Below are 12410 nucleotides of genomic sequence, written 5' to 3'. Positions count from 1 at the left end.
ATGAGCAAATGTTTGTCATTAGCGGTAAACTCCTTTTAGAAATCTGAAACGTCTCTTAGGCTCCTTTCACACTTGCGTCGGTATGTGGCCGTCGCTAAGCATCAGGGCGACGTACCGACAGACGTTGTGACAATTCGGCACAACGTGGGCAGCAGATAGTTTTTCAACACATCCGCTGCCCATTCTAAAGACCCGGGGAGGAGGAGGCGGAGTTCTAGCCGCGCATGCGCGGTAGGAAATGGTGGACCCGACGTACGAAAAAACGTTCAAGGGAACGTTTTTTCGTGACGGTCTGCCAAAACACGACGCATCCAGTGCACGACAGACGCGACGTATGGCCATACGTCGCGATCCGTCAGCAATACAAGTCTATGGGGAAAAAAAGCATTGCGCGGATCTAAAATGACGCAAGTGTGAAAGTAGCCTTAGGCTTTATTCACACATCAGTATCTTGTATCAATATTTGTAACAAACTTAGAAGCGAAAGCTACTGTACTAAAAGAGCAAGTACAGGAGCAGGGCTCGTGGGGTTTGTTAGGTCATGGGTGTTAGAGGAGAAGGTGTATGGAACTCCAGTTGGCCAAGATCTAGAGGCACAGGGCTAGGGCAGGTGACGGAAAGCCTAGTATTAACCTTAGAAACATTGAGCCCTCAAGCAGAGTGTTTTAAAGCTCGTCTTTAAGGTGTCTTTTCAAGCACATTCCCCTACATGGCGTAATGGCAATAATTAGTGATGAGTCAATATACTCGTTACTCGAGATTTCCCAAGCATGCTCGGGGGTCCTCCGAGTATTTTTTAGTGCTCGGAGATTTAGTTTTCCTCACGGCAGCTGAATGATTTACATCTGATAGCCAGCTTGATTACATGTGGGGATTCTCTAGCAAGCAGGCAACCCCCACATGTACTTATGCTGGCTAACAGATGTAAATCATTCAGCTGCAGCAAGAAAAACTAAATATCCGAGCACTCACAAATACTCAGAGGACACCCGAGCATGCTCGGGAAATCTTGAGTAACGAGTATATTCGTTCATCACTAGCAATAATTAATGGTGAGATTATATATACAGTATTTCATATTGCACAAAGTGTTCTAGAGATGCCACTTACACAATCCCATTTCCACAGTGATCACATGTTGGCAGTTTCTGGCCATTGCCGATGGAGGCAGCCACTTTAGTAGTAGGAGCTCTTACACTACGGAAACCCGAAGGTTTCTCCCCTGCACCATAAATGGAGAAATACGTACAAATTAGACATAAGAATTGGCATACAAGAATACTGTATATTGCACATTTCAACATGGGAAACGTAGAAGCTGAATTGCCTTTGAATTTGTGAACTGTGCATTCAAGAAGCTGCAGGAGGCAGTCAGTACATGAGTCATTATGGCAGTGACCACACTTTCTTCCAGTTATTTAAAAAAAGAAGTTTTTTTAATAATGAATACTAGCGTTATAGAAATAGATTTACAATTACTTAAAACAGTTTCCAAATACTATTTGTGTAGGTAGCTATGGGGGACAGACACACCAGCTCCAACTGTCTACTACTCACAACTTTTATGTGTCCTGGAGTAATTACATATGCTGCAAATGCAGTTGTAATGCGCTATCAGTGGAGAATTGCCGTAGATGCTTTGCCAGATTTACATATTCCAAATCTACGAGATATCAGATTTTTTTTCCCCCAGTTGTGCAGTGCGAGTACTAATCATATTTTATGAGGCCAATTCTGGCTTATTCTTTGTCTTTTTTTAAATGGGAATATATGGGATATTTCTGTCGCATGTGAAGGGAATTGCGGAAATCCTTTTCATAAGCATGGGATGTAGAGTATTGTTGATATTAACATGAACGTTAGTGCAGAATCCACATTGAAATTTGTCAAATCCTCGACTCATGAATATACCCTTACTGATATTGTTTCTATGCTGTGCTGGTTTCTCTGGCATGTTTGCTACCGTTTTAATGTTTAGATCTACTATGCTCATTAGTTTGGAGGGATAATTGCTTTACATCTAAAGAAAGAAAGGGGTGGGTAGGAGCTCACCATGTCTGTAGAGCAAATTCATTAAATGATTCCCTGAAAGGTGCCAGGATCCAGCTGTCAGATCACAGCCGAGGAACAACGAAGAGCAGGAGTAGACGGCACCTCAATTTGGTAAAAGGAATCTTTGAGTGTCCATTAAAACCAGGATACAAAAAGGAGGAATTTTAAAACCGGATACATTTCTGTTGCATGGAAGCGATCTATGATTAAAGGCACTTCCATGCGCCATAAATTTTAAACCTCCAAACAAATCTGAAGAACTAGAAGTAATGTATTTATAGCAGCAATTTTCCGTAGATTTCTGTGTAATGTAAAACAGATAACAGAGCAGATGCGATCCTGGTCACTGCCATATCATGTACACGGCACTGCCTTCCCTTCATAGACACACCATGCAAAGGGCCAGAGGAATAGAGCACGCGGAGATAGACGTGACAGCCTTCACGTGCATGTGAGAACGAGCAATGGTTCGGCATAACGTCCTCTACCTGGGTCTATAAAATAGTCACCTCCTGGACCTGTGTATGCAAGTTCTGTGCCCTCAAAATCTGCACCAGGAAAGAACAGTAAATCGTTTATTAATATATTTATTCCCTGTTTGTACAGTGCTATAAAGTATGTTTGCGCTATATAAAGAGATTTATCTTTCACATCAGACCCTGTCCCAATGACGCTGGGCTCAATTTAATAGGAAACCAATTGACCTCTTCTTTCTTGAGTATGGAAGAAACAGGAGAGAGGAAATCAACCCAAATGGGAAAGCGTACAAAACCCCATACAGTTTCTTGCCCTTAGTCACATTCAAACCAAGGACTTTAAAAAAAAATATAAAGCAACCATGTTAAGGTACCGTCACATTAAGCGACGCTGCAGCGATATAGGCAACGATGCCGATCGCTGCAGCTTCGCTGTTTCGTCGCTGTGTGGTCGCTGGAGAGCTGTCACACAGACAGCTCTCCAGCGACCAACGATGCCGAAGTCCCTGGTAACCAGGGTAAACATCGGGTTACTAAGCGCAGGGCCGCGCTTAGTAACCCGATATTTACCCTGGTTACCATTGTAAATATAAAAAAAACCAAACACTACATACTTACATTCCGGTGTCTGTCCCCCGGCCTCAGCTTCCCTGCACTGTCTCAGCACCAGCCGGCCGTAAAGCAGAGCGGTGATGTCACCGCTGTGCTTTACGGCCGGCCGGCGATCACAGTCAGTGCGGGAAGCTGACGGCGAGGGGACAGACACCGGAATGTAAGTATGTACGGTTTGTTTGTTTTTTACATTTACAATGGTAACCAGGGTAAACATCGGGTTACTAAGCACGGCCCTGTGCTTAGTAACCCGATGTTTACCCTGTTTACCAGTGAAGACATCGCTGAATCGGCGTCACACACGCCGATTCAGCGATGTCTGCGGGAGATCCAGCGACGAAATAAAGTTCTGGCCTTTCTGCTCCGACCAACGATGTCACAGCAGGATCCTGATCGCTGCTGCGTGTCAAACACAACGATATCGCTAGCCAGGATGCTGCAACGTCACGGATCGCTAGCGATATCGTTGTTAAGTCGCTCAGTGTGAAGGTACCTACTAAGGTACTAGTCACATAGCCACCAGGGGAGCCGTTCTGTAGTCAGTTTCAACATTTGGAAGCTAATTTGTCCAGTAAAGTGATGAACACCAAACTAACCCTATTGAAATCAATTAGGTCGGTTTGGTGAAGTTTGTATCATGTTATATTTCTTCTCTGAATAAATTTGATCTTTATGTTTCTATAAAGAACCAAAAACACAGAATTCCTAACACCGGTGAGGCCTCAGCAATAGATATTTGTTATTGTACAAAATGTAAGGGTAAAAGGTACCCGGTGAACCATGAGCCGATGAGCAAGCAGATATGAAGATGTATGGACTCCTTGAACCTTGGATGGGTGTAAAGGATCCACTTGATGTTATAAACTTATCAAAATAGAATTCCCACACATTTGCATAGTATCATTAGAGAGTGAATACAATTATTCAAGAGGACAAATCACAGAGGTTTACGTACTGTAGCCCCCCAAAGTCCCGGAGTGTAGGAGAATAAAGTGGCAAAATGATTAGCAAAACGGGTATGCACTTAATAAGGGTCTGATCGCTCTCCAGCTCTACTTGTATTTCCTGTAATATTACATTTCTGGAGCATCTTTCTTAAAGGTCTGCCATTTCTATTTTAATCCTCCTAGAAGTTGATAAATAAATTGACAAACGGGTGTTACCAGTGAGGGGTATGTCCCTACACAGTCTGACATGGCAAGCCACGGCTGATGGTAGATACTTTGCTGAGACTCACCCCATTGACAAGTAATGGTAACACCCAGCTGTCAGCTGATTCATGAATAATCAGGAAGAATGAATAGTAACAGCACAATGTAGAGTTCTAAGACAAGATGTCCCAGAATTGTTATTTCTCAAGAACTTACATATAAGGAAAGCCAAGGGCTCTTTAAATCTCTGGCATTTAAAGAACTAAATCTAAGCCTACCAGGCTTCTTCCATTTGGGGCATGTGACATGGAAGAAGCCTGGTAGGCGAAACGGTGCTGTCGGGGTGGCAGCAAAAGGGCGCATATTGCAGCACATTCTCCTTAATGTACCGTAAGTCCTTAGCTATTATATACAGTGCACCCTGCATTTTGGCAGTTTACTCTTTATTCACAGAGACTTTATTTCAGCACTCTGTTATTTACACCAGTACTTTACCTTATAAAAATGTGCAGCCTGCATTTTGGCAGTTTATCATCCACAGGGTTTTTAGTTCAGCATTTTGCTATGTATACTAGCATTTACCAAGCCATGATTAAATTTATTTTATCGGAGTCTGTATATATGTACATAATCAGTCACTTGACTATAATATTACTAATATATATTATCAGACCCATGTATTAGTATTGCAGCACTTTTTGCACTTTTTTTTGCATTTGCACTTTTTTCTTGGCATTGGATAGGACTGTATAATTTTTTCAACAGTGAGCATCTCCTTAATATAATAAACCAAAATATTAAAAGACCAGTAGCGCTTCTAACCTCAAAAACCCACAGCAGGTAATGATACAAATCCACCCTTTTGTATCGTAGTCTATAAGAATGATAGATAATATAATAATACCTGTGCTGGGTAAAAAAAATCCTCCACTCTATATCAATATGACCAAATGTTACCACAAGAAAAAACAAGATGTAGAATTCACCAGACACTAACCAAACTATTGTGAAATTGAACACAAAGGAGCGAAAACCAAGCTATGTAAGAGACCAGGACAGCTTTGTCTCAGAATACATCGATAGTGCAGATGATATAGACTTTTACCTCTATTTTCTACAGTGGTGACGTAGGGTCTTCTTGTAGTGCTCTGTTTAGGAGATGTCAACTGTGACCAAGGGTCCAATGGTAATCTTTAGGTAGACCGGCTTTGGACGCTGCCCCGGCCGGTGGCAGAACGCTCCAGGCCCGCCTACCACGTGGAATGAATGACCGCTTGTAGAGCCGCTAGGTTCTCTGCCGAAGCAGGACCTTCCGTGACGTCACGGTCACGTGAATGTTCACGTGACTGGGCTAAGGAGAGCGAAATTGACCAATTCCAACGCGTTTCGGAACTGACGTGTTCCTTCCTCAGGGATCATCATCATGATCATCATCATCATCATGATCCCTGAGGAAGGAACACGTCACATATTTGCTGCTGATATTATCTCAATGTTATAATATACAAGTTGTTTCCCCCATTTTTGCTGCCTTCATCAAGATTTTTTTGCCTGGAAAGATTTTTTAGAAAGATTATTTTAAATAATTTATGTTATAAAATATTTGATATTTTATTTTTTTCTTTGTTGTTGCCTCTTTTCCCCTAATATTATTTTGGGATGTTGTATTAAAACTTTAAACTTGCAGGTTCAACTTTCCTAAGAGAACTTTAAAATAAAAATTAATTTTTGATGCAAAAAATATAGAAATATACACACACCTCTTGAATCGCCTCAATTTTTCCAGTGTAAAACTAAAAAATCATATTTAGTATTGCTGCATTTGTAAAAGTCTAATCTATCAAATTATAACGTTAATTAATACAGTAAGTGCCATAAAAGAAAAAAATCAGAACACTAGAATTCTTCACATCTTCATAAAAAAATGCAATAAAAATCGCTTAAAATGGTATGAATAAAAACCATCAACTCCCCGCATAAAAAAAACTAACCCCCATACTGGAACATTAAATGACAAAGCCTAAAAATCTTAGAAAATGTCAACGCAAACCAAATTTTTCTGTTGCCAAAGTTCTGAAATTTTTAGCCCAAAAATAAATATATATATATTAAAAAAAAAAAAAAAAAAAGAAAATCACACTACACAAATTCAGTATCGCCCCCGTAATCATACTGAGTTGAAGGATCTGTTATGTCATCTTACGGCACAATACAGGTCAACATCAAACCTGCAAGTGTTTTTTTTATTTGATGTACAACTTCCAATAATTCCTGAAGTTACTGATCTTTGACTAAAGTTCACATTGTGCCATCAAATGATCTTCTGCTTTTATTTGTCATTGTCATGTCGTCCTTTATAACCACTCGTCCTCTCTCTCACAGAGTTTGTAATGCTTTCTAGTTAATGCATGCCTACCAAAGCAGGACAGATTTTAACTTTTCAAGGCAAAAAATATAGCGGCACTCACCGTCGATCTTTTAAATACCCTATGGAATAAGGATACAGAGAAAAACAAGCTATGGCCATTTTACATATATATGTTTATTGGTTATTCCCAAAACTCTTGTTGTGAGAGCTTGGTAATGCACATAAACCTCCCTGCCTTCATCTTTAACCCCTTCAAGACCCAGCCTATTTTGACCTTAAAGACCTTGCCGTTTTTTGCAATTCTGACCAGTGTCCCTTTATGAGGTAATAACTCAGGAACGCTTCAACGGATCCTAGCGGTTCTGAGATTGTTTTTTCGTGACATATTGGGCTTCATGTTAGTGGTAAATTTAGGTCAATAAATTCTGCATTTATTTGTGATAAACACGGAAATTTGGCGAAAATTTTGAAAATTTCGCAATTTTCACATTTTGAATTTTTATTCTGTTAAACCAGAGAGATATGTGACACAAAATAGTTAATAAATAACATTTCCCACATGTTTACTTTACATCAGCACAATTTTGGAAACAAAATTTTTTTTTGTTAGGAAGTTATAAGGGTTAAAATTCGACCAGCGATTTGTCATTTTTACAACGAAATTTACAAAACCATTTTTTTTAGGGACCACCTCACATTTGAAGTCAGTTTGAGGGGTCTATATGGCTGAAAATACCCAAAAGTGACACCATTCTAAAAACTGCACCCCTTAAGGTACTCAAAACCACATTCAAGAAGTTTATTAACCCTTCAGGTGCTTCACAGCAGCAGAAGCAACATGGAAGGAAAAAATGAACATTTAACTTTTTAGTCACAAAAATTATCTTTTAGCAACAATTTTTTTATTTTCCCAATGGTAAAAGGAGAAACTGAACCACGAACGTTGTTGTCCAATTTGTCCTGAGTACGCTGATACCTCATATGTGGGGGTAAACCACTGTTTTGGCGCACGGCAGGGCTTGGAAGGGAAGGAGCGCCATTTGACTTTTTGAATCAAAAATTGGCTCCACTCTTTAGCGGACACCATGTCACGTTTGGAGAGCCCCCGTGTGCCTAAAAATTGGAGCTCCCCCACAAGTGACCCCATTTTGGAAACTAGACGCCCCAAGGAACTTATCTAGATGCATAGTGAGCACTTTGAACCCCCAGGTGCTTCACAAATTGATCCGTAAAAATGAAAAAGTACTTTTTTTTCACAAAAAAATTCTTTTAGCCTCAATTTTTTCATTTTCACATGGGCAACAGGATAAAATGGATCCTAAAATGTGTTGGGCAATTTCTCCTGAGTACACCAATACCTCACATGTGGAGGTAAACCACTGTTTGGGCACATGGTAAGGCTCGGAAGGGAAGGAGCGCCATTTGACTTTTTGAATGAAAAATTATTTCCATCGTTAGCGGACACCATGTCGCGTTTGGATAGCTCCTGTGTGCCTAAACATTGGCGCTCCCCCACAAGTGACCCCATTTTGGAAACTAGACCCCCCAAGGAACTTATTTAGATGCCTAGTGAGCACTTTAAACCCTCAGGTGCTTCACAAATTGATCTGTAAAAATGAAAAAGTAATTTTTTTTCACCAAAAAATTCTTTTCGCCTCAATTTTCTCATTTTCACATGGGCAGTAGGATAAAATGGATCATAAAATTTGTTGGGCAATTTCTCCCGAGTACGCCGATACCTCATATGTGGGGGTAAACCACTGTTTGGGCACTCGGCAGGGCTCGGAAGAGAAGGCGTGCCATTTGACTTTTTGAATGGAAAATTAGCTCCAATTGTTAGCAGACACCATGTCGCGTTTGGAGAGCCCCTGTGTGCCTAAACATTGGAGCTCCCCCACAAGTGACCCCATTTTGGAAACTAGACCCCCCAAGGAACTTATCTAGATGCATATTGAGCACTTTAAACCCCCAGGTGCTTCACAGAAGTTTATAACGCAGAGCCATGAAAATAAAAAATAATTTTTCTTTCCTCAAAAATGATTTTTTAGCCTGGAATTTCCTATTTTGCCAAGGATAATAGGAGAAATTGGACCCCAAATATTGTTGCCCAGTTTGTCCTGAGTACGCTGATACCCCATATGTGGGGGTAAACCACTGTTTGGGCGCACGGCAGGGCTCGGAAGGGATGGCACGCCATTTGGCTTTTTAAATGGAAAATTAGCTCCAATCATTAGCGGACACCATGTCACGTTTGGAGAGCCCCTGTGTGCCTAAACATTGGAGATCCCCCAGAAATGACACCATTTTAGAAACTAGACCCCCAAAGGAACTAATCTAGATGTGTGGTGAGGACTTTGAACCCCCAAGTGCTTCACAGAAGTTTATAACGCAGAGCCATGAAAATAAAAAAAAAAAATTATTTTCTCAAAAATGATCTTTTAGCCTGCAATTTTTTATTTTCCCAAGGGTAACAGGAGAAATTTGACCCCAAAAGTTGTTGTCCAGTTTCTCCTGAGTACGCTGATACCCCATATGTGGGGGTAAATCACTGTTTGGGCACATGCCGGGGCTCGGAAGTGAAGTAGTGACGTTTTGAAATGCAGACTTTGATGGAATGCTCTGTGGGCGTCACGTTGCGTTTGCAGAGCCCCTGATGTGGCTTAACAGTAGAAACCCCCCACAAGTGACCCCATTTTGGAAACTAGACCCTGAAAGGAACTTATCTAGATGTGTGGTGAGCACTTTGAACCCCCAAGTGCTTCATAGAAGTTTATAATGCAGAGCCGTGAAAATAATAAATACGTTTTCTTTCCTCAAAAATAATTATTTAGCCCAGAATTTTTTATTTTCCCAAGGGTTACAGGAGAAATTGGACCCCAAAAGTTGTTGTCCAGTTTCTCCTGAGTACGCCGATACCCCATATGTGGGGGTAAACCACTGTTTGGGCACACGTCGGGGCTCAGAAGGGAAGTAGTGACTTTTGAAATGCAGACTTTGATGGAATGGTCTGCGGGTGTCACGTTGCGTTTGCAGAGCCCCTGGTGTGCCTAAACAGTAGAAACCCCCCACAAGTGACCCCATTTTAGAAACTAGACCCCCCAAGGAACTTATCTAGATATGTGGTGAGCACTTTGAACCCCCAAGTGCTTCACAGACGTTTACAACGCAGAGCCGTGAAAATAAAAAATCATTTTTCTTTCCTCAAAAATTATGTTTTAGCAAGCATTTTTTTAGATTCACAAGGGTAACAGGAGAAATTGGACCCCAGTAATTGTTGCGCAGTTTGTCCTGAGTATGCTGGTACCCCATATGTGGGGGTAAACCACTGTTTGGGCACACGTCAGGGCTCGGAAGTGAGGGAGCACCATTTGACTTTTTGAATACGAGATTGGCTGGAATCAATGGTGGCGCCATGTTGCGTTTGGAGACCCCTGATGTGCCTAAACAGTGGTAACCCCTCAATTCTACCTCCAACACTAACCCCAACACACCCCTAACCCTAATCCCAACTGTAGCCATAATCCTAATCACAACCCTAACCCCAACACACCCCTAACCACAACACTAACCCCAACACACCCCTAACCCTAACCACAACCCTAATTCCAACCCTAGCCCTAAGGCTATGTGCCCACGTTGCGGATTCGTGTGAGATATTTCCGCACCATTTTTGAAAAATCTGCGGGTAAAAGGCACTGTGTTTTACCTGCGGATTTCCAGTGTTTTTTGTGCGGATTTCACCTGCGGATTCCTATTGAGGAACAGGTGTAAAATGCTGCGGAATCCGCACAAAGAATTGACATGCTGCGGAAAATACAACGCAGCGTTCCCGCGCGGTATTTTCCGCACCATGGGCACAGCGGATTTGGTTTTTCATATGTTTACATGGTACTGTAAACCTGATAGAACACTGCTGCGAATCCGCAGCCAAATCCGCACCGTGTGCACATGGCCTAATTCTAAAGGTATGTGCACACGCTGCGGAAAATGCTGCGGATCCGCAGCAGTTTCCCATGAGTGTACAGTTCAATGTAAACCTATGGGAAACAAAAATCGCTGTACACATGCTGCGGAAAAACTGCATGGAAACGCAGCGGTTTACATTCCGCAGCATGTCACTTCTTTGTGCGGATTCCGCAGCGGTTTTACAACTGCTCCAATAGAAAATCGCAATTGTAAAACCGCAGTGAAATGCGCAGAAAAAAACGCGGTAAATCCGCCATAAATCCGCAGCGGTTTAGCACTGCGGATTTATCAAATCCGCAGCGGAAAAATCCGCAGAGGACCAGAATACGTGTGCACATTCCTAACCCTAACCCTAGCCCTAACCCTAGCCCTAACCCTAACCCTACCCCTAACCCTACCCCTAGCCCTACCCCTAACCCTACCCCTACCCCTAACCCTACCCCTAACCCTACCCCTAACCCTAACCCTACCCCTATTCTAACAGTGGAAAAAAAAAAATTTCTTTATTTTTTTTATTGTCCCTACCTATGGGGGTGACAAAGGGGGGGGGTCATTTATTATTTTTTTTATTTTGATCACTGAGATATAATCTATCTCAGTGATCAAAATGCACTTTGGAACGAATCTGCCGGCCGGCAGATTCGGCGGGCGCACTGCGCATGCGCCCGCCATTTTGGAAGATGGCGGCGCCCGGGAGAAGACGGACGGGACCACGGCTGGATCGGTAAGTATGATAGGGTGGGGGGGGACCACGGGGGGGGGATCGGAGCACGGGGGGGGAATCGGAGCGCGGGAGGGGTGGAACGGAGCGCGGGGGGCGTGGAACGGAGCACGGGGGGGCTGGAATGGAGCACGGGGGGGTGGAACGGAGCACGGGGGGGTGGATCGGAGTGCAGGGGGGGTGATTGGAGCACGGGGGGGTGATTGGAGCACGGGGGGAGCGGGCACGAGCACGGGGGGGAGCGGAGCACTGGACGGAGGGGAGCCGGAGCAGTGTACCGGCCAGATCGGGGGGGTGGGGGGGCGATCGGAGGGGTGGGGTGGGGGCACACTAGTATTTCCAGCCATGGCCGATGATATTTCAGCATCGGCCATGGCTGGATTGTAATATTTCACCCGTTATAATGGGTGAAATATTACAAATCGCTCTGATTGGCAGTTTCACTTTCAACAGCCAATCAGAGCGATCGTAGCCACGAGGGGGTGAAGCCACCCCCCCTGGGCTAAACTACCACTCCCCCTGTCCCTGCAGATCGGGTGAAATGGGAGTTAACCCTTTCACCCGATCTGCAGGGACGCGATCTTTCCATGACGCCGCATAGGCGTCATGGGTCGGAATGGCACCGACTTTCATGACGCCTACGTGGCGTCATGGGTCGGGAAGGGGTTAAAGGGACTGTCACCTGAATTTGGAGGGAACAATCTTCAGCCATAGAGGTGGGGTTTTCGGGTGTTTGATTCACCCTTTCCTTACCCGCTGGCTGCAATATTGGATTGAAGTTCATTCTCTGTCCTCCATAGTACACGCCTGCGCAAGGCAAGATTGTCTTGTGCAGGCATGTACTACGGAGGACAGAGAATGAGGATTGCCTTGTGCAGGCGTGTACCACGGAGGACAGAGAATGAGGATTGCCTTGTGCAGGCGTGTACTACGGAGGACAGAGAATGAGGATTGCCTTGTGCAGGCATGTACTACGGAGGACAGAGAATGAGGATTGCCTTGTGCAGGCATGTACTACGGAGGACAGAGAATGAGGATTGCCTTGTGCAGGCGTGTACTACGGA

The 12410-nt window shown here is 43.4% G+C and overlaps 1 protein-coding gene across 4 annotated transcripts in view; it reads right to left on the bottom strand.

Annotated features, from left to right (window-relative positions):
• The window catches only part of PDLIM1 (PDZ and LIM domain 1), a 91535-nt gene that overhangs the window by 743 nt on the left and 78382 nt on the right, over positions 1-12410 (bottom strand). For 2 of the 4 annotated variants that reach the window (XM_069753397.1, XM_069753395.1), the window contains 2 exons: positions 2541-2600; positions 1111-1222 (listed from right to left, as the gene is read on the bottom strand). In XM_069753397.1, the coding sequence (XP_069609498.1) occupies positions 1111-1222; positions 2541-2600 (172 nt within the window). The remainder of the gene's footprint in view (positions 1-1110; positions 1223-2540; positions 2601-12410) is intronic. The other 2 variants (XM_069753394.1, XM_069753396.1) reach the window with 1 other exon arrangement.

Source organism: Ranitomeya imitator, chromosome 2, assembly GCF_032444005.1.
Source record: "Ranitomeya imitator isolate aRanImi1 chromosome 2, aRanImi1.pri, whole genome shotgun sequence".
Classification (NCBI taxonomy): domain Eukaryota; kingdom Metazoa; phylum Chordata; class Amphibia; order Anura; family Dendrobatidae; genus Ranitomeya; species Ranitomeya imitator.
The sequence above is the reverse complement of the archived record's forward strand: the minus strand, read 5'-3'. Positions and strand labels throughout refer to the sequence as shown.